General features: G+C 36.0%; 3 protein-coding genes across 3 annotated transcripts; all 3 read right to left on the bottom strand.

Moving 5' to 3' along the window:
- Positions 1–979: 979 nt before the first annotated feature.
- LOC125811085 (F-box protein SKIP14) lies at positions 980–4840 on the bottom strand. The gene is made up of 2 exons (XM_049490578.1): positions 3705–4840; positions 980–2755 (listed from the first exon to the last, which is right to left on the bottom strand). The coding sequence occupies exons 1-2, from the start codon at positions 4602–4604 to the stop codon at positions 2189–2191; spliced, it is 1467 nt and encodes a 488-aa protein (XP_049346535.1). The 5' UTR covers positions 4605–4840; the 3' UTR covers positions 980–2188.
- Positions 4841–6740: 1900 nt separating this feature from the next.
- LOC125810688 (glucose-6-phosphate 1-dehydrogenase, cytoplasmic isoform) lies at positions 6741–13332 on the bottom strand. Its single transcript, XM_049490162.1, has 16 exons — positions 13297–13332; positions 12672–12883; positions 12383–12468; positions 11945–11999; positions 11681–11867; positions 10846–11003; positions 10692–10760; positions 9950–10008; positions 9681–9717; positions 9046–9117; positions 8751–8898; positions 8500–8595; positions 7704–7774; positions 7305–7420; positions 7150–7195; positions 6741–7063 (listed from the first exon to the last, which is right to left on the bottom strand). Exons 2-16 carry the CDS (start codon positions 12837–12839, stop codon positions 6896–6898), a joined length of 1536 nt encoding a protein of 511 aa, XP_049346119.1. The 5' UTR covers positions 12840–12883; positions 13297–13332; the 3' UTR covers positions 6741–6895.
- A 1012-nt stretch (positions 13333–14344) lies between these two features.
- LOC125811116 (plant UBX domain-containing protein 1) lies at positions 14345–21709 on the bottom strand. The gene is made up of 7 exons (XM_049490611.1): positions 21581–21709; positions 18254–18350; positions 18061–18135; positions 17676–17743; positions 16849–16978; positions 16633–16737; positions 14345–14861 (listed from the first exon to the last, which is right to left on the bottom strand). Exons 1-7 carry the CDS (start codon positions 21656–21658, stop codon positions 14659–14661), a joined length of 756 nt encoding a protein of 251 aa, XP_049346568.1. The 5' UTR covers positions 21659–21709; the 3' UTR covers positions 14345–14658.
- Positions 21710–22045: the final 336 nt, after the last annotated feature.

Below are 22045 nucleotides of genomic sequence, written 5' to 3'. Positions count from 1 at the left end.
TACCTCTTTCTTCTAATAAAATCTCCAAATATTATTAGGTATATACACTACTAGTGTAATGTGGCACAAGCACTACTGGCTAGCTAGCGTAATATATACGAGGATTATAAACTCACCTAATCTAATCTCTAAAATATTTCAAAAATAAATATAAAAATCAGAAGAATTTGAATATCCAATCTAAATTATAATACACTCGTACTTGCATAAAATTGGAGAGTGTATGAAGGTGCCAAAATCTTCTTACTCATAAATGCCATAATAACATTCGTTTTGTGACATCGATGCAAACTCATATTTAAGTAAAATTATTCAACCAAAAATATGGATGTATTGTGAACTAGTAATATTAATTCACTCCAACTAATATTTTCGTTATAGAGTATATCAATAAAGTTGGGCATCCTTGGGATATCTTGTTTGTTCTTTCTTTTCCTATGGGCCTAAATCAAAAGCCCACACCATTTGCAACTCTCCTTAAATTCTGCATTTTTTCAGTAGAGTTATACATGTGATACAAAACATACTTCAATAAACTCAGCCTCATTTGCTTGTGTGTGTTGGGGTGGGGGCAGTACAACATTAAAAACATTGTTTCTACTTCTTTACACAATCAAACGGTTACTCTCTCTATTTTACCATAATTGTAAACTTGTCTAACAATAATTGTTCACTGGCACATGAATTAAGAAGTAGTAAATTATAGGAATAATTTTTACCAAATCACTCTTAGTAAATTTAAGTTTAACAGGATGGACGGAGGGAGTATTAAGTAATTGCAAGTAAATCTTGATCTTTCTCTTATTTTTCTTTTTTCTTTTTTGGGAGCAGATAAATAATACTATAGAATAACTAGCATTAATCTAATATGGTCTGTTGGAGATTTTTTACTTATAACTAAAAATGTATGCAAGAGTAATCACTGGACTTGGAATAGCAATACAGTATTAGTATGCAGTAAGCGCACGAAGTCAAAACGTCAGACCACCAAACTGTTTCATAAGCTCTGAACTGATTACAGGAGCATATGCACTAGGCCTTTGAAAATACATGCACATCAGCTACAGCAGACTTCATTTTCCTTATAAGAAGACAAGTTTTCTGTAATATGCTTGGGGACAACCAAGAATTGTATAAAATATGCTTACAGATACACATGATCACTTAAGAGGAAGACAACCAGTAACAATGCTAAAGGCTTCCCGCACTGCAGTGCTCCAGGCTCTAAGAACAATATCAACCACCGACGAGCAAAGCCATTGAAGAACTTCAGAACACTTAAACCCACTGCAAGAAGCATGGAGTGAAGGTGTGTAGTTGCAGGTTATGTAGGAAGATACTGGTTGTGCGAGAACAACTGTGCCAAGCGTTGGTATTGACACCTGTGAATCTGATTTCAGGCATGAGAGAACACTCAAAGATCAAATATGATCATACAGAATACACTGATGATGAAATCCACAGTACTCTCCTCACCCTTCTCTTTAAGGCTTTGAAGATGAGCTACGGGTGGCTCTGATGATGAAAACTTCACTATCAACAGCAGATAATTCAGTTCTACAATAACGATATAGAATACACTGGAACTGGAAGCAAATGCATACCACCTCAACATTTTTTTCCCTTGTTCTTAATTGCTAACGCATCAATGGCAGGTGCGTTTCCCTTTCACCTCAACATTGATGCCAAATTTCTTCCTTCACTTCACCAAGAAGTTGGTGTTTACTTTCTGGATCTGCAGATCTAGTTGGTGATTGATGGTCTAGTCCAAATACAAACACAATTGGTGAAATCATATAAGCACACTCCGGCTATATTTCAGCCATAAATGTAGCTATTCACCATTCACTGAACTTCCTCCTCTCAATCGCCTAGTGAAAAGTTGTATCCAAAACACATACAATTCCACCGCTCTCTCTATCTCAACATTCAGCGTCACTATAGTGCGAGTTGTGTAAGGAGTCGAACCCTCTGCAAGCCCCACCCTGTCCACACTTCCTTCACTTCACAATACCATTACTGACAAAAGCCTGCCTGGTAGGAGATAGCTTTCACATCTGTCATCTTTTTCCTTCCAATTCCACAATCATCAGATTCCAGTGGCACCACAACCAGCAATTATAAAATACTCAAGAACTCCTTTCAATTTGATACTCATAGGCAAAAGAAGCATTGCCTACTGCATGTTCTAGCCACAAAAGAAGAAATGGCAGCTTGTCTGCTTAGGAACAGGATTTTCCAGTGGAACAGTAATCCTCTCTTGCCTCTCTTGGTGATCCAAAAATTCCCTATAGCAATCCCTACAGCAATCTAAACACAGATTGTCGAAACTGAATAATTCCTCATATTCACAATTATTTAAGCACCGCCCACAGTTGATACAACGTTTAATGCAGATAGTACAAGCTCTGCACGACTGAGCAGTAGATTTCTTCTTTTGGCAACTTTCTGAGGGGCAATCATAGACTACTCTAAGCTGCTGGCATTTCGGGCATATTTCAATATCAATAGCGTAATCATCATCAGAAGACACAGATAACTGGCCACCTTGGAGAAACCGTGGTTTACGAGTAGATGGCAGCTTGCTGCTATCAACACCTAACAAGACCTTGAACTCTTCAAAGTGTTGGTGTGTCATACCAAATAATCCATTAACCCCAAGGTACTTAAGTCTGGGTTTTCCTGCAGACATTAAGACCTTTAAGTTCCGGAGAATACCATCAGCTGTGAGTCTCACACATCCTGGGACACTAAGCTGCATTGATAAAAGTAAATACATGACATCAGAAAATATAAGAACAAAAAAATGAAACACTATTTTTTTTAAAACTAGGAAATGAAAAAATTACTAAACATTCAGAGACTTTGATGAACTTCCTGAAAAGGCAAAGCCAAGGGCCATAGCCGAGCATATTTTGATTGGTAAACTAGAGAAATGATAGTTATACATGATGTCTCTATATCAAATAAAATTTATGAATATAACCCAACCTCCAAGAATAGGTCTATTGGTGTAATCTAAAAGCCAAAGAATTGCCTCAATTCAGTAATATAAGGCTAAACTAGGTCTTTTCACTGCACCAATTCTCTTGTTTTCCGAGACAGAATCTCCAGAGCTTTAAATTCTGCTAAAAATACCTCTATAACTTTTTTCACTTGATAATTTCAGCAATACATGTTTTATTTTTCAGCAATACATATTTAAATAAAGAATTATAATATCTTCTCAAAAAATATGAACAACTACATAAGTGCATTATAGAGGCAGTATTAAGATGTGATAGATGCCATAATGTAGAATAGTATGAACACTCAAAAGGGAAGAAAAACAAAGGAATTCAACAGTGAAGGATCCTGATATCCACCTTTTCAGATAGGGTTAGATACAATAACAAGTGAAATAATGTTACATTTAGCCAAGTCCAATCAATAACATTTTTTGAACAAAACTGACACATTGAAAAGTTGCTATGTGAGGCAAATAAGGTGAGAGTACAAAAAGTATGTGAGGCAAATAAGGTGAGAGTACAACAAATAATAGCGCAATAATAAGAATGACAAACATGTATGCTATGCAAACCTTACATTCATTATCAGACAAAACGAATCACGGTAAGTCTAACATATGATTACATCTTATAAGAAACTAGAATGATCTAAAGTAACAAACATAGTTAGGTAAGCAGCAAAAGAGAATAGCTGACCTTTTTCAGGCTAGAATTCCTTTCAAGCACACAATTCAAACTACTATCAGTGATCCTTGGGCAGTGCACAAGACTCAGAGAATGAAGATGGCCTTGAGCCCTGTCCGTCAACTTTATAAGAACATCATCTGTGATCTTATTACTCAATGGATAATCAACGTGAATATTTCTCCACAGAAGTGGATCACTACGCACCACATCTCTTAAAGCTTTGCAAACCCCTTCAACAGAAAGAAGGTCCCTCAATCCAAGATAATTAAGGGACAAATACAGCGCATCTGAAGGAGCACCTCCATCTGCATCACAATGATCATTCATGTCCGACTGATCTTCCTGAGCTGCATCTCTAAAAACCCAATAACAGGAATTCATAACATCCTCAATCTCAACATCCATCGGCAATCCCTCTCCTATATCAATCTCAGACACATAGGAGTTTTCCCCTACATCCTGGTGAACTCTGATTGCCCCTTTTACAACAATATTAAATTCCGCATACAATTGAACATCAACCTCAATCTCATCTGTACAGAAACCAAGATCTTTTAACCCAAAATCTTTGTTAATACCCTCTAACCAACCAGTGATTTTGGTACTAATATCCATATCAAAAGGATCCTGCGGCAACAGATCAACAATATCATCAGAACCCATATTTGTGTTTTCATCTTTGTGGTCTTGAAAGTTGCCCTTTTCACAATTCAACTCCCAAAAATCACTAATACCATCAGAAATCATCTCAGTTTTTCCAGATTTGTGATCATGAAATTTGTCAATTTCACGATTCAAACCCCAAAAATCACCAAATCGGTCAAGCTTCTCATTTGGGTATTCTTTATCGAAATAACTATTATCTAACTTGGTCCCAGCTAAAAATCGTTCTTCTCGATTCAAGGACATATCGTCTACTCTAAAAATCAACCCAATACCCAAGGAAAAAGAAAGAAAAAAAATAGGCCGTGCCCTAGGCGCAGAACGTATTGAACAAGAAAACCCTCAATTCTCGAATGCAGACTAAAACAAAAGCACCCAAAGATTTCACAGAGCTTCCTGTGAAGCGCCCAAATGGGTCAAGCAAAATTCCCCAAATTGTTGCAATGGATCAATCAAAATTCACCAAAATCGAACCCCACATTCCGGTATTAAACAGTAATCAATAGAAAGAACAAATCCCAGCTACTACGGAAACATATTTACGGTGTATTACACAAATCTAATGTGTGGGTGCGTGAGAGAGAGAGACAGAGACAGAGATAGAGAGAGAGATTCAAGTCATATAGTATGAGATAAGAATAAGAATAAGAATAAGAATAAGAGAAGAGAGCGGTGATGATAAAAGGAATCTAACAATTCCAAGAAAGAAAGAAAATGGAAATTACCATAGTGGCGCAGATATGTACAATAAAACCTACACAATACAATGTGATGATGTATAGGTATTCCTGTATCTACATACTCTCGAGAATCGCTAATTTTGGTGAAAGAGAGAGAATTTGTATATGTGTCTCTCTGAACTATAGGTGTCGATTGGTAGAGATTGATGTGGCGCGAGAGACTTGTTCTTTTGTGTTACTTCAATTACCTCCGTATAAATTAGGTTACCAATTGGGCCTCTTTGGGCCTGCATTTTACTTTCTAATGCGATTGATTGTATATTAAAAAAATTGATTTGTTTTGTAAAAAGAAAAAATAATTAAATTTTAAATAAGCTCAGATTTGAAACATAAATTTTAATTTAAAAAAAATAAAATTTTATGACCAAACATAATAGTTATTTTGGTTGTTGGGATGGTTCTAGGGTGGGGCTAATAGTTATACAAGTAAGTATTTGAAATTCAACTTAAAAGTATTTTAAAATTAATTAGTATGAAATCACATGATTTATATTTCATCATTAGAAAAGGGTGGTAAAATAAGGATAATTTTCTTAGCGAAGAAGTTCTTTACACACTAAGGAAGGATCCAATCATGTCTCATTCACTTTCTTCTCTAAATAGTAATATTTTTATTTAGTCATTTTCTCATCCATTTCCAATTATTTGTAAAGATGTATATTATTAGTACCTTAAAATTGACATCTATTGCCTAAATATATCATATATGTTGTAGGGGACCAATAAAATTTAAAAAAAAATTCTCAAAGACATTGGCATTAACAATTTAGTTGGTAATCGTATACTAATTGTCTCTTACACTCGTCATTATCACATCTCCATGTAATTCACTTACCAAATTAATACAAGACTTTGTGTTTATGCTTGCAGAGCAATTTTTTTGACAATTGACATGCCACAAAATAATAAAATACAAGAGAACTAGACCAAACACGTTCAAGTTATTGACTCATTATACTAGATAATATTGATGAGTCACTTATTCAAGTGCCTCTTAATAACGGATCAAGAAATAGCATGCATGATTAGAGGAATACTTTTATTTTCTTATTAGGTTTCGATGCCTAGGGAATCTATGATAAGAAGAATATCAAAGTTATGATAAAAGTTTTTTTTTTAATGGAATATTCATTGTCTACACTTGTGACATGTGGGGTAAAAACTTGGCTTCCAAGGTGTTCTTTCCTTGACAATTCTACCACTCACAACACTTGCTTTCTTAACGGAGTAGTTCACAAAACTACTTTTGGAGAAAAAGGGGATGGAATAACAGTCAAACATGAAAAGAAAGCAAACTAATAAATGGTCTAAAAAACAAGTATGGATTCCTCACGCCTCTTTCACCGTTTACCCTAATTGTCACTGTCTGTAAAGAGTTGAAAAGGTGACAGAATGCTGCTTATTATGAAAAATGTTTACACACTATATCCACTCATTAACTACAATTACTGAATCATTTATATCCATTATTATGTCTATTCCTTATGATTCAGAAGAATTACTGTTATCAACCTTATCACAACGACTATGTCTCTATACCAAACTAGTTGGAATCAGCTAGCTATATGAATCCTCATTTTACATTTTTAGTTAAAGGGGGTCTTTATTCACTATTAGGTAAAAAACAAGGAATATTCAGATACTCTCATTTATTAGCTTAAAAAAGATGAGATTATTACATGCAAATATATTTGTGATACACGGACTATTTGTTACTTCTCAATAAGTTTGCACATAGGCAGGGTACTACATGGCAAAAGTGACAAGGTAACACTCATCTGCAATACTTTTCCAAACTTATAGTGTGGGAGGGATCCATATATAGCCATGAGTTTGAACGTAACCGGCATTTTGCAACAACTCATCTGCTTCAGCAGGGCCTCTGCTGCCTGGCTTGTATGGAATTGGCTTCACCTCTCCATTGTCAATTCTATGCAAAAGAGGGGTAAAAATCTCCCAAGCCGCCTATATTTAACAGAATAAGAGTTACCATCAATTGTGTTTATGCAACGGGTACAATGTATATACCTAAAACAAAATGCACTACGTACCTTGAGCTCATCCCTACGCACAAAATGCTGCTGATCCCCTCTTATTCTGTGAAATGAGAAAACATTGTTAGCACACTATGTTATCTGCCAGTATGTGTAATGCAAGAACCAAACAAGTTAAAACTAAGGACATGCACAAAGGTTGAGAAGCATACGTGTCAAGAATCAGACGTTCATAAGCCTCTGGAATGACGACCCCTTGGTAACGCTGCCCATACGACAGGTCTAATTCACTTTGAACAGTTGACATTTCAAGCCCAGGTTTCTTGACCTGCATGAGAGAAATAAAAGATGTGTCACCAAGGAGCACGAGCAAAAGAGCTGTTCCTTTTCTTCTCTTCTCTTTCCTTGAAATGAATGAACAATGAATAAATAGGTGAACCTCCATATTCTCTTAAACTCAGATAATGAACAAAATAGTGGCTCCTTCTCTCTGTCTTAATATCTCTTACACTGTAATTTGAACACTTCCTGGCATGGCCAGCTCAGAAACTATTTGATGAACAACCAAACTGATAGCTTGAACAGAACAAGTAGCACAGAATTATTCTTACCGTAAGCTTCATGTACATGGCTTCTGAAGGTTGGAGGCGTATCACAAACTCATTTCTCCCCTGCTTTTGACCTGTTTAATATGTCACAAAAGGTATTTTTCCATCATTGAACTTGACTGAAAATCTGATACACAGCAATGAAGTCACAAAGGGAACAAGTAGATGACCAAGTAGAATGCATAGAGAGTTTATGGAAAACCAAAAATGAAATCATGGTATTAAATGGCCTAGCAATGCTGAACTTCAATTGGGAGAATTAAAAGCAGCAACTATGATTTAACCTATGAACATCAAAGCTCTATCCCAAGCTTGCGATACTATTGTCTTTGCAGCCTCCTTGACGACTAACCTAAAGCTCCAGCCCTTTGTAGAAACACTTTTTAAGATGAGCTTTCTTTATAGAAATACTGGAAGGAGCTAACTATTCAAGTAGAAAAGCTCTCTGACATGCATGCATATATATCATCAACAGAAGAGAGTTCATCTTTTAAGTTTCAACTACTTCTCACAATCAAATCACATGCTTCACAAATGAAAACAAAGAGCAGGTGATTTCTATATGAAAAAAGAACAGTAACCCAAGGTTGCATCACTTCTTGAGATACCATCCACGTATCAACCAGAAGTAGCTCTGTTTCTGGCTCAAGTAAATTGATACATTAGTGGTGATGCAGTTTGCCACTATAAGTGATGAAATTTGATAGTCTATGTAACATGAGCTAAACAATCAAACATCTACAAAAATGTTAGGAAGTAAGACAAAAAATGGTATCCTTAGAAAGATCCTGACACATACATCTAAATATATCACCAGGAACATCCTTAAACTGCACTCGTATTTCTGCCTTTCTTGAATTTAGTGCTTTTCCAGCCTTCATTATAAAGGGGACACCTGCAGCAGGTAAGCCACATATACATAAGATACGCAAGATACAGACAAAAAGGAGTAGCCAAAGTACATCTCTGAAACAACAAATAAAAAAGCAGTCTACAGCTGAGATCAAACATTAAAATACAAGTTTTAAACTTGTGAAATTCTTATCTAACCTTCCCATCTTTCATTGTGTATGCGTAAAACCATAGTAGCAAAAGTAGGAGTATTTGAGTTGTTAGGAACCGTTGGATCATCCTTATAGCCTTCATATTGTCCAAGAACAACCTCTTCATCTTCAATTGGAAGCATTGATTGAAGAACCTGCGTGGATAAGAAAACAAATAAGTGAAACACACACAATTCTGTGAAAATGGAGTGTTGGTTTTCAAGTCATTATCATTATCTTATTATCCTACAAAGAAGCAAGCAACCACATTGAGTTTGTCGCAGTGTTAACCTGATACATACCTTAACTTTCTCATCCCGAATGTGTTCGGGCTTCTGAGAAACAGGCTTCTCCATGGCAACAAGGCAAAGGACCTGCAGTTGAGAAGGTCACTAACGGTAAGAATTAACATACCCAAGCATAGTGCAGAGTTCAACTGTTCAATGATTAAAGAAATAGAAAATCAAAATAGCAGGAAAAAATGGGTGAGGAATGTATTCCACCCCCACCCCGACCCCCGATGTTTTTAATTACTACAAGGACGAGCCTACACAAGGACATAGCTGCACCTATCAAAAGTTTAATATGTCGATGGATTTTTCAGATCGTAATGAATGGGCAGGCATTGGTTTTACCACAATCCTGAGACATAATCATGAACTGGCTTCTTGTAATGTACTTCCAGGAGAGAACCTGTGAAGTATAGTAAATCCCATATTTTGAGTTTCTAACTAGCAAAGGTATTGATATGATGATTCAAAAACAACTACTACACCCCAATCCCAAACAAGTTTGGGCTCGGCTATATGAACCCTCACCGATCATGTTACTCCATCTAAACTCATCTCAGACCAATATTATAGGAGTACAAAATAAAAATATAAATAAGAAGTAGATAGCACTTGTTAGCCTTAAAGTCAGAATAATTATGGGTCACCTGCAATAGATGGTTCTGAATAATGTCACGTATAATCCTGCAAAATGGATGAAAGGATAAGGTTAATTATTACAAAAAAAAAAATCCAAAATGCAGCTTAGTGAAGTACAGAGAAGAAAATTTATAGGCTTCTTTAGGAACATCTGTTAAGACTTCATCTGATCCTTCAAGTTAAGGGAACAGATGCCAACAATAAGAAAAGGTGCACAGAGAAAAAAAAAGAGAGGAAGTTCTCAAGCTCATCTAGGAGACATAGCCCATGTGCATACCCATATTCATCAAAATATCCACCACGGCCTTCAGTTCCAAAGTCCTCTCTAAAGACAATCTGCAAAAGTGGAGAAACAAAGTGACCATTTGGAGGTGAAGAGCATCACAACTAAAACACTCTAAGAAAACATGGTACAAGAAACAGAAAGGACAACAGGAAGCTAATGTGGTAACTGGTAAGTTAACTGCTATCCATATCTAAATATTGATCTATTATTGACTACTGAGATTTTTCTTCATGATCTCAGCCATCATATTGGATCATCATGTTGTTCTTCTCCATACATCAGATCAAAATAAGACACTAAACCACCAGGAAAGGTGTTCACTCTACATAACAGACTATTTCCTCATTAGGATTTGTGAGAGGCATGTATTTGGAGGTAGTTCAGAATAGTTCAAGAACTTGAACCTGGAGTGACAAGCTAAGCAAACCTGACAACTTAAGTGTTGCAGATACATCTCGTTATATGCTTAGAAGTTAGAGGAAAGCCTCCTCTCCTACCCTGTAAGCAGATGCACCTTTCGTCTTTTCAATATCAGTGTGATATGAGTATCTAACTTGTTTAATTTTGTAATGATTACGAATATGATACTGATGAGAAGAGCAGTAAGAGTACATGTTCAACTATTGATTGCTACAATCTTAAAGCTGGAAGATCGTCGCACTGCGTTAAATTTCTTTATAGGTATATTACAAGAAATTAGTACTGTACCATGTATCTTAGAGGGAAAATATACCTGTATATTATCAATGTTGTCACGATTCCAGAGCGGCAAAAAGAAGCGATTTGCAAAACGTAGCACCAACTGCAGTAGATATCATACAATATGAGATAAATGCACGTACCCATGTGAACTCATACTCAACAAAATAGTGTGTTTTGGGAAGTACCAAATTCTGAACCAACTCCTTCCCCAAATAATGGTCAATGCGATAAATTTGGGGTTCGTCAAATAGTTCTCCGATCTGGGAACTTAGTTGTTCAGATGAAGCTAAATCCTTGCCGAAGGGCTTCTCAACAACGATCCGCGTCCAACCACCAAGATCAGCTGGAATAGTGCAAGAAAATCTTTAACAATTTCGGTTGAATATCCAAAAACATTGCAAGCAAAAATAAAAACAGCTACTTATTGGCACGCAATCTGACCAAGTACAGTGACTTGAGGATATCTTACGTAAGTCATACAGTATGCTGGCAATTCTTTTTTCTCAAAATCAAAATTAGAATGTAAAAATTCAACAGAACATCAAAGCTGTAAACTGTAAAAATCGCAACCTAATGAAACCTTAATACAAGGGTTTACCAATTTTCACCAAAATGAAAAATTTGTTTGTTTGTTTTTTTGAGGAAAAAAAAAAAAAAAAAAAAAAAGGAGATATTTCTTTTCTTGCACAAGTAAACTCTATTCACTCCATTTTACTTCTACAAATATATAGATGACGATAGCACTAAATTTGATCTTCCTGTTTAAAGAATGTATTGCCTATCATTAATTTTGTATGACAATTCTTCAAGCTAAAAAGGGGCGATTTTTTATAAAAAAAGACAATAACATCCAGAAAGGAAGGTTCGTAATTTTTATTCACACTAGGACAGTAGCATATATCTTATATAACCATGCAGAAATGTTTAAAGTAGTCTTTGAAGCCGACTGATGAAAGACCAAAATAATGAGGATTGCATAGTAATAGTAAAGTTGAACTCATTATTAGAAGAAATACATACATTTGTTCATACAATAACTTTTTATCATTCTGCAAACCGAGGGATATACTGATGGAGGAAGAGCAAAATAGAAGAGTCTTCTGGATGATCCTTCAGAGCTATTTTTTGAGAATTCGTGCTCAGATATGGCCTTGTCCAGTAACGTAAAGCCCTCACCAGAATCATAAGAACCACTGACGTATTTAATCTGAAAGAGCAATCACGAGTAAGCTAATAGAACATCAGTTAAATGGTGAAAAGAACATGAAAAAGCTTTTCACTCACCAGTTGCAGAAACTCTGATACTTCTCCTTCATTTTCTTTCCCCTGAGAAAGATACCTGCAATCAAAGAAGGTTGTTAAAGCCCAGGCATTCTCCCCAGGTTTGCAAGAGACATGAATGGAAGTAGAGTGAAAAATACGAAGGATGAGTATTCTAATCAGCAAGCAGGTGAACTACAATGAGAAGATTTCTTTTGGGGGGAGAATCAGGGGCGCATGGTAAACTAGCAAGAACAACCTACAGAAGAATATACGAGTTTTTTTTTTTGTTTTCTATTTGGAAAAAATAATTCAAAGCAGTGGTACATCCTCACTATCACATATTAAGGAGATCAAGACAAAAAGTATCTGAAGAAAATTGACATAAATAGAGACAACGCGAACAACAAAGTATTTCATCATGAATTTGAGACATGAAAATGCAACAGATATCATACTCACCCACGGATACGGCTTCTCAAGTCATCATCAGAAATTTTTGTCCTTGCGTAGCCAAAAATGTGAACTTCATTGGATTGCAGAAATCCCTGAGAATTCACAGCCCAATACCAGAGTTAGCATATTGCTCGAGTGAGCTCCATAAACTTTTTTAACTAGTGGTATAACTAGGTATGATTAGTCAGATTTCTTTTTATGACTAGGTTATAGATACAGCTTTGTCACAAAAACAAAAAGCAAACACCAAATGTTAACCTACAAAGGAGCAAAAGTAATAAGATGTGAATTGCACCTGGCGGTAGAGGTTGAAGAGAGCAGGAAAAGTTTTCTTCTTGGCAAGATCACCAGAAGCACCAAGAACAATAATAGAAAGACACCCAGTTTCAGGTATATTATCATTGTCTCTAAAAGAGTCATTCCTAATAGAACCCCTTTTCTCAATACACCATGATGCCGCCATCTTCACAACCAGCTTGAACTCAATTCAGCCTTGTGAGTTGTGATCTATAAATCAATAATCAGTCAATCAAACACTGTGAGTTGTGATCAAACAACAGTACTCACTCAATCAGATTCTGAAAATTGGGTAGTTAAGGAGGCTGCATAAAGTAATCAACTTTGCTAACTTTACACTAGCAAGAAAAGAAAGCGGCATGATCCAAGAAAAACAAAAGAATATACTTTGAAGAAGCAGTTGATGACAAGGTAAAGCATAATTAAACCTGAATTAGCAGACAATAATGTAAGAAAGATCCAGCAAAGTTTGCAAGTAAAGAAAGCAAAACTTAAACCAAATGAAGCAACCAATAAACTACCAAGCAAGATCGAATAAAGGTGAGCAGAACAGTGACAAGAAACCAACTTTTAGGTATTGAAAAGGAGAGTGAGCAGTAAACAGGAAAGGGGTTGGATCAAACCTGAAAAAGAGAGGGGCAGGCTATAAGCAAAACGATGATTTTAATAAATAAAGATTTTAAGCGTAATATATTATAGAGATACCCTCACCTACTACCACTTTGACTTACATACGCCGCCGTAGTCTTTGACGTCCTTTTAATTACCGGCCAACCACATTTTAACGCCATTCTCCATTTCACATTACTATTCATATCTAATTTAGAACAGTAAACAAAATTAATTACTCAACTCCTATTAGTAAACGTGTCAATTGAATGAAACACGATAATCAAGACTACATAGTGGGTACACCATTCGATGTTTTCGAGATTTTACTCACAACAGTAGAACACCACTCTAGACCACATTATGACTTTATTCCAATTACATAGTAATTAATTACAAACAAAAATACTCCACATTTTGTTTGAAAATGCAATAAACTGGGGTTTCTGTATAAAGATTTTATTTTATCTCAAAGTATAGAGATTGTCTCGATAAACATTAAATAAAAGATAATTCAAAATATATTCTTTTATTACATTTACTTTATAAAAGAATCCATTTCAAATTACTTGACGAATAGTTAAAATAAATATTTTTAAATTTTGTGATCTTTAACATGTTAAATAAAAAGTAAAAAGTGTAAAAAAAAAAAATAGGAAATAAACATTTTTTCTTTAAAGAGATTAAGAAGTAAAATAAGACAAACATTGAAACAGAGAAATACAATAATTGGGGTCATCGATTAGTGAATATATAGCTCTCATTTTCTGGCCCTACAATAAAATAATTGGGGAGATTTGAAGACATTTTATCATTATAAAATATCCAACCAAGCAAATCTAATATTGAGCTTATTTTTAACGGAGGAATTGTTTTCATACACTAATTAGATTTAGGAGACTCTGTGGAATTTTTTCTTTTTATTAGAAATCGTCAACAAAGGGAGACCTCACTTGACTTTCAAATCTGGAAATGTCTTCTAAGTTGTAAACCAGTCTTTCCTTCTAATCAGCAAACCTAACAGTTGATTAGTTTCTCTAATTCAGAAGGTCACTCAATTAGTTATGGTAAAACACTGTAATACCTTATATTTGGACAGATCAAGTAAACAAGTATCTAAAGTTAGACTTTAAATCTATATTTGAATATTTCCAAGTTCAAACCTCCTCTTTTCGCATACTGGCCAGCAACTGACTATCCATCTGAAGCTAAGTGACAACTGATTACATACAAAACAAGCAAAGCTTTTGTCATACAACTCCAGCAAGTGACTATCCATCTGAAGCAAAGTGACAACTGATTACATACAGAACAAGCTATGAATCACATATAACACTGGATTAGAGTATAGTATAACCCTGAGATCATCGACCATATCACAGTTTCAACCACTTTGGCTTAATTTTCTTCTTATCAGCAGCAGGCTTTTGATCTGGTACTGAAGGAGGGGGTTTGGTTGTTGGAGATTCATCTCCGCTAGGTTCACCAGGCTCCATCTTCTCTATCATAGAATCCAATCCTTGCAAAGACATGACCTCTTCTCGAAGATAGGATCCTGATGCGGCAGCACCATCATCACCTGTGAATAGATGAGATCAATTTCACTAATAACATGATTAAGAGACAGGTGAGAGCGTAACCGAAATTACACAACTCCAAAAACCAAATTAGAATAAAGTCAGCAGAAGATTCATTAAACCTGGGGCATATATACACAACAACAACAACAAAAGAAAGAGCAGAAGAACATTCAGTAGTAAATATTTAATGGGATAATGTCGGTATGGGTACTTTGTGCATATCCTTCAAAATTACATATACATAAAAAATAAAAATAAACAAATGACTGTATCCACATGGAAATTATACCTGAACATATGCCGTAGCCAAGTCCATGAATCATAAGAAAGGAACAAACGAAGAACTAAATGTTTATTTAAAACCACAGAGTCTCTTCTAGGGTTTCCCAAGAGCACAAATCCCAGGCATGCAGCAACATATGGCAAATCCTCCTCCCACAACCCCAGAGAAGGGAGAAGAAGGAGAGATGATAACCTTAACGGTCATACAACCTAAAACCATTTGCATGCAACAACTCCAACCTACCATTATAACTGAACAACAAACTTCTCCTGCTTCATTATTCCTGTACACTAAAAACCAGCAAATATAATCTCAATTTTGGTGAAAAGGTTAATCTCCTCCATAATGTGGAAAAAGAGTCCAATTGAAGTGTCATAGTATAGCCACGCCTGAGTCCTCACATTCCTGGACACTCTCCAATGCTTGCTTCTACGAACTGTCCTCTTGATAGAGACCAAGTTCAGCCTCTAGGAAAATTGTCATTGCCGTCGAGTTAGCACTTGCACTTAACGTTTACGTAGCTTAACCAAGCATAGCAACCTTATGTGCTTATTGTGTACGCAAGTTTTTGGAAATAAGAAAGCAAGCTAAAAGCCTGAAGACACAAGGGAAGCTCAAAGACCAAATTCAGCCTCTCAGAAAACTGTCACCACCTTAGAGCTAGCTCTTGCACTTAACGCTGGTGTAGCTTGAACAAGCATCACGACCTTATGCGCTATTGTATAAGAAAGGTTTTGGAAATAAGAAAGTATGATAAAAGCCTAAAAACCCAAGACAAGCTCAATGACAAACAAAGATTGTTAGGAGGAACTTCCTTTGCTGTTCTCTCAAGGGTTGTTTATTTGATCGTAAATGAATGTGAGCACACATCGGTCTCTAGCCTCCTATGTCTAAATGAACAGCCACTATCCAGCACGGTAAGTGCCCGCTGTCACACGGGTAAAGCAAAAAATTGTGGTGTCTTACATATATTCATAGGTTAATACATATACCCACATGGATGTTTTACCAATCATCCATAAGATAAGAAACGACTTAAATTAGTAGGAGAAAAAGGCATGTACATGAGCATCTAGGGAGTTGGGTGATGGGGACCTTTTTTCCCAGATTAGTACAACTATTTTTGATGAAAACACGGGGATTGTATCAATATTACCACTGACGGCTTTCACAGGATTCCAGATATGAAGAGATATGCCTTAGCAGGTTATTGAACAACATATATAAACCTGCCCTCTAAAAAAGCAAGGACTGAGGTCAAGGAGAAAGATTCTCTTGAGCTGAAGGTACTTTAGCCCCTCACACCTCCCTGTTGTAAAGTTTTCTTAGAAGGATCACCAAAAATATTCAACATCATTAAATCACCATTGAAGTATATTAAGTATGCAAGTCATTGCAGGTACAATGCCCGAATATGTAACAGAGGTTTCAAAGAATTAAAGTTACAAAAGAGCGGAGAATTCAGACAGTTAACAGTTTGCACTAACCTTTGGGTAGATCGTTAGAGAAATAAACAACAGCACCAGGAATAAATCCAGCAGAATAGAAATCCTGAGAAAAATCTTTTATTTGCTTCTTTGGAGGAGTGGTATCTGAAATAACGGACAAGCATTAAATCTTCAGCAACACTATTATTATAAACTGCTCTTGCGAGTAAAATATAGGAAAAAGTAAAATGTAGCAAATGTTTAGAATAATCTTACAGATATAGAAAGGCAGTTCAGGGCGAGCAATCACTTTCACAAGAAGGTCAAGTAAGCTCTTGATTGTCTCTGACGGATGAAATGTGGCCTCCAATATATAATTATCCGGGAAGCGTACTCTGATTACAGCCTGAACAACACAGACCAACACGTGATATAAAAACCAATTATGTCAAATGCAAAGACGTCGAAAAGTGTCAAGGTCCCCTGGGACTTTAAGGGCAAAGCTGCAATCAAAGCCAACACCCCGAAGTAAGGTGCAGATGAAGAAACAAATAAGATAACACATGTATGATGAAGAAAACTCAGTACATGGACAAGAAGTTGTATGGGCCAAGAAATTTGAAAAAACTGCAGTTGAGTGAACATATATATGGATAAAAAGTCATGTCAATTAGGTTCAGAATTCATTTTTAACATCCAATTCGGATGTAACTTGTTGTTTTTAAGTTTCAATTAATCTTTCTGACTAGTTTTCTTCAGCAAAATTTAAAATTTCTTCTTCATAATCACTAACAAATTTATTCACAATATTTTCTAAGCCATTAAAGTAAGCATTTCACCAGCTGCATTTATTTTTTATCATCGCCCTCTCCAAGATAGATTCCACAGTGAGGAGCACGCTTTAGAGCCTTATTTAGGCACTAAAGAACTGTTCCAAGTAAGATGACACTTTCAGCCTCACCTGCTCAGCAACACCAACTTTCAGATGTCAAGTGTGGCTTTAACAACACTGATGAAAACCTAATTTACCAAATCTAACACCAAAAATATTTAAACTTGATACAAGTGAAAGAATCATCTGGAGAGAAGGATCGACTGAAAACCTTAGTTATCCTTGCTCTGCGCGCAGCTTCTTCTGCCTCCCGAATTTTCTTCGTCTTCAAGTGCTTCTCTGTTGAAATTTTTCCCAATGCCAGTTAGAATAAGCAGCATCATAAAATAACCAAATACCTGAATACTTTTCTACAGATCTATAATAACAAACAAGATCCATTGAAGAAGGTAAAAATGTGGAAGACACGGTGAATGTACTGCAAGGCGCAAGCAAATAAGAAAAATAATTGAGTCTAGAGTTCTAGTGTAATTTGTCAACCAAATCGACTAATTGACATATTTCTTTGTTCTTCTGTTAGAGGTCAGCTAGAAATCTCACTTAGCAAATACTTAAGCCATTTTTAATCTGAAAGTTTACACACAAGTGTATCTTACCTTCTTTTTTAGTTCCCAAAAGTCGATAATAATCCTCCGGAGTGAACTCATAGAAGTCTTCGGGCTCCTCTGACACTGCAGAAGTGATTGAGAAAGGCCACAGCAAAATAAAATGAGCATATATGAAAACAGACAATAGAATCGAGTTTAGGAAGTTGTATTAGTGGTAATGTCTATATCAAGTAGGAAGTACCATTGCTGGAAACATCAGGAGGCACTGAAGAAGCTGTTGCTGCTTCAAATACACGGATTTCACGTCCAAACTTTTCTTTTGCAGCAGCAAGCTTCGCCTGAATTAACCCAATAAAACAGAAAAGTTACAATCCAAAAAAAATAAAAAATAAAATTATATATATATATATATCCATGCTTGAGTAACAGACAGAGCTTTCCATGATTTTAGCTTTTGAGGGTGTAACTGAAGTAAAGTCGGATGTATTTACACAAAGGGGAATAGGTAACTTTACTTAACAGATACTAGAACTGAATTTGGCAGCTTTTGTATGGGATTTGTTTATCATTCTTTACCTTTACAGCTGCAAGTTAGATTTTACTATAACTCATCGTTGACGGTGCTTCTGCAAGTTCAATAATTTTAAGGAAGTTCTGATCTATGCTCTTCCCCCTGAGCAGTTTACAACAACAACACCATCATCATCAACAACAACATACCCAGTGACACCTGAGCAGTTTATTATTTTATTTTTATTTGTTTCCTGTTAGATGATGGGAAGTCATGGTGCAACAGTAAAGTTATCTCCAATTGACCAATATGTCATGGGTTTAAGCAATGGTATCTATCACTGACAGTGACACCTCCTTGGGGAGCGGGCCCAGCCCCGGAACCATGCATGAACTTGGATGTTTGGTGCACCAAACTGCCCTTTTTCCCTACTAGATACGAGTCAGGCTATTACAAATGTCTCAAGCTAGTGCCTTAACAGTTTAATTCGGAAGTTTTATGGCCTACACACCTCTACAAGCGCTTTTTAAAAAAATAAAATAAGGGGTGTATTACAAATATAGAACAAAAGAAAAGTGCAACACTTACATGCCTGAATTTCACACTTGTATGCTTGTTTTGCTCAATACAATACTAGAGAAACTGAAGAGTAGGGCATACTTTATTTGTTATTTGTGCACAAAGAGATAGACAAATGATCATATAAAATGGGAAGAAAAGTGATGTTCTAACAAATTCTCATACCAGATTTTAGGTACCATCCAATGTGTAAGAAGGTGAAACTGACTCCCTTGATCTTTGTTGATGACTTGATGATATTCTATAAAGGTAATCTGGCTACTGTAAACAGAGTAATGGAAGCACTATCACACTTTAGTGCAGCCACAGGTTTGGAAGCCAACATGGAAAAGTCAAGTGTCTTCTTAGCTGGGATTGCTGATGATACAAGAAATCAGATCATTAAAAGGACAGGGTTTGCAATTGGAGAATTCCCAATCAAATACCTTGGTTTGCCACTTTCACCAAAGAAATGGAGGAAAATTGATTGTTGGTCCTTGATTGATAAGATTACTCAGAGGATAAAGGTGACATACTCCAAGAAGCTATCATATGCTGGAAGATTATAGGTGATAAATGTTGTTCTATTTTCTATACATAGCTTTTGGGGAGCAGAGTTTATCCTACCCCAAAGTGTGCTAAAGGAAGTAGATAAAATATGTAGGAGTTATCTGTGGGGCAGTTCTGATGAGGAAAAGAAGAAGGTTGCACTGGTCTCGTGGGATAAAGTGTGTCATCCTAAAAGACTAGGTGGATTGAATATAAAGGGAAGTAATACTTGGAATATAACTTCGATGGGCCAATTGATATGGCAGATCATAGAGAACAAGGAAGCTTTGTGGGTTAAATGGGTACATGGTATATATCTAAAGGATGAAAGTTCAATATGGAATCACAAGGTCCCTATAGAGTGTAGTTGGTATTGGAGGAAACTTAATGCAATTAAGTATCAAATGCAGGAATGGTACTGCCAGGGCAAATACAAACTGACTCAAAGTGGAAAATATTCTATTACAAGAAGCTATCATGCATTATTAGGACATAGGCCACACATGAAAATTGCTGATTTGATTTGGACTGATGTGGCTCTACCTAAGCACAGATTTATGGTGTGGTTGGCAGTGCAAGGTCGACTACTCACTCAGGAGAGGAAATTGAGATTGCATATTCCAGTTGAGGATAGTGACTGTTGCCTATGTGATGAACAGACTATGGAAACCACAGTGCATTTATTTGAAGAATGCAGCTGGACAAAAAGTGTATGGCAAGAGTTGATGAAGTGGGCAGGTATTACATGGACAAATAATGGAATCAAGCAGGTACTAGAGTGTATAAAGGTGAAACACTGGAAGCAGTTTCAAACGGAGGTCGTTGCAGCTATAAGTGGGGCCATACTTTATCATACTTGGAGAGCTAGAAACTGGAAAAAATTTAATAGGAAAAGTGTACATAGAGAGGAGGTAGTAACACAAATTAAGAAGGAGCTGATAGAGAGATTATATTTCTTAAGTAAATCAAAGAAGGCAAGAAACTGTAGTTTTTTCATTCAGCACTTACAATGTATTTAGTTGTTTTTTGTAGGAGGCCTAAGTCCTTTTAGCAGGAATGGGTGCTCTTTATTTTGTAATTGTTTTTGATGTTATGGTAATGTTTACAGTGGTTACCAAAAAAAATAAAACATTAAAACAACGAAATGTATGTAAATGGGTTTAAAGATTAACAAGAAGCAGATACACAGCAACTCTTAAACAATGGATTGTGTATAAATGGGTTTGAGGATTAACAAGAAGCAGATAATTAAAAACAAAAGAAAAGAAGCATATACACAGCAACTCTAAAACAATGGAACATGTGTCAATGGGTTTGAAGATTAACAAGAAACAGCCACTCTAAAACAATGGAACGGGTTTAAAGATTAACAAGAAGCAGCAACTCTAAAACAATGGAATGGGTTTAAAGATTAACAATAAACAGCAACCCTAAAACAATGGAATGTGTGTAAATGGGTTTAAAGATTAACAAGAAACAGCAAATCTAAAACAATGGAATGGGTTTAAAGATTAACAATAAATAGCAAATCTAAAACAATGGAATGGGTTTAAAGATTAACAAGAAACAGCAACTCTACAAAAATGGAATGGGTATAAAGATTAACAAGAAACAGCAACCCTAAAACAATGGAATGTATGTAAACGGATTTAAAGATTAACAAGAAGCAGATACAACTGGCACCTTTCTTGTGTTCAGATTTTTACTGGAAATATTGCTTCAACTGGACTAAGTCTTTATACAAACTTCTTTCTACAAGATTCTAAAGAAAGAAAACCAAGAAAATAGCAAACAAGATGGATTTTCCCACCATGAATCAACCATAGAAACAACATGCGAACTAATCTGGATACTCCAATCACATAAAAAGGGGGTAAATGGTACAAAGAAGAAGTTTAATCGCACCGGTATCTTGAAAGAAGAAAAGAAATATGAGGTTGAAATGAATACCTTAGCTGATTCCAACTCCATTGGATCAACGACGGTGAATCTCTGGCGCTTTGTAGCTGATGCAGAATCAACTATCATTACCCACACAAGCAAACGAGAATTCGCCTCTGCCCTCTTTCCTTCGCTGAGTTTACGGTTTTATATTTCTACTTCTCTTTTCCGGATTCCGGGTGGGGGTTTAAATAATAAATCCGAATAGAGGATACGGGCTAAGGGGCTTAATTATATAAGTCCGGCCCATTCTCATTCTTATCAGTATCTGATTGGCGTACAAAGCACGGGATCTTTGCAAAACAATTAACAACCTTTTCAATTAGGCTGAATGACTATGTAATTAATTTCTCGAAGGGCCCGTTTGGTCCTGCGATATGGTATTATGATATGGAATCATGATATGGTATCATGATATGGAATGAAATTGAAGAGGGAATCTAGCTAGGTTGTGAACAAAGGGAGTTCATTTGT

This window comes from Solanum verrucosum, unplaced genomic scaffold (genome assembly GCF_900185275.1).
Source record: "Solanum verrucosum unplaced genomic scaffold, falcon-dt-bn FXZP01000032.1, whole genome shotgun sequence".
Taxonomy (NCBI): Eukaryota; Viridiplantae; Streptophyta; class Magnoliopsida; order Solanales; family Solanaceae; genus Solanum; species Solanum verrucosum.
The sequence above is the reverse complement of the archived record's forward strand: the minus strand, read 5'-3'. Positions and strand labels throughout refer to the sequence as shown.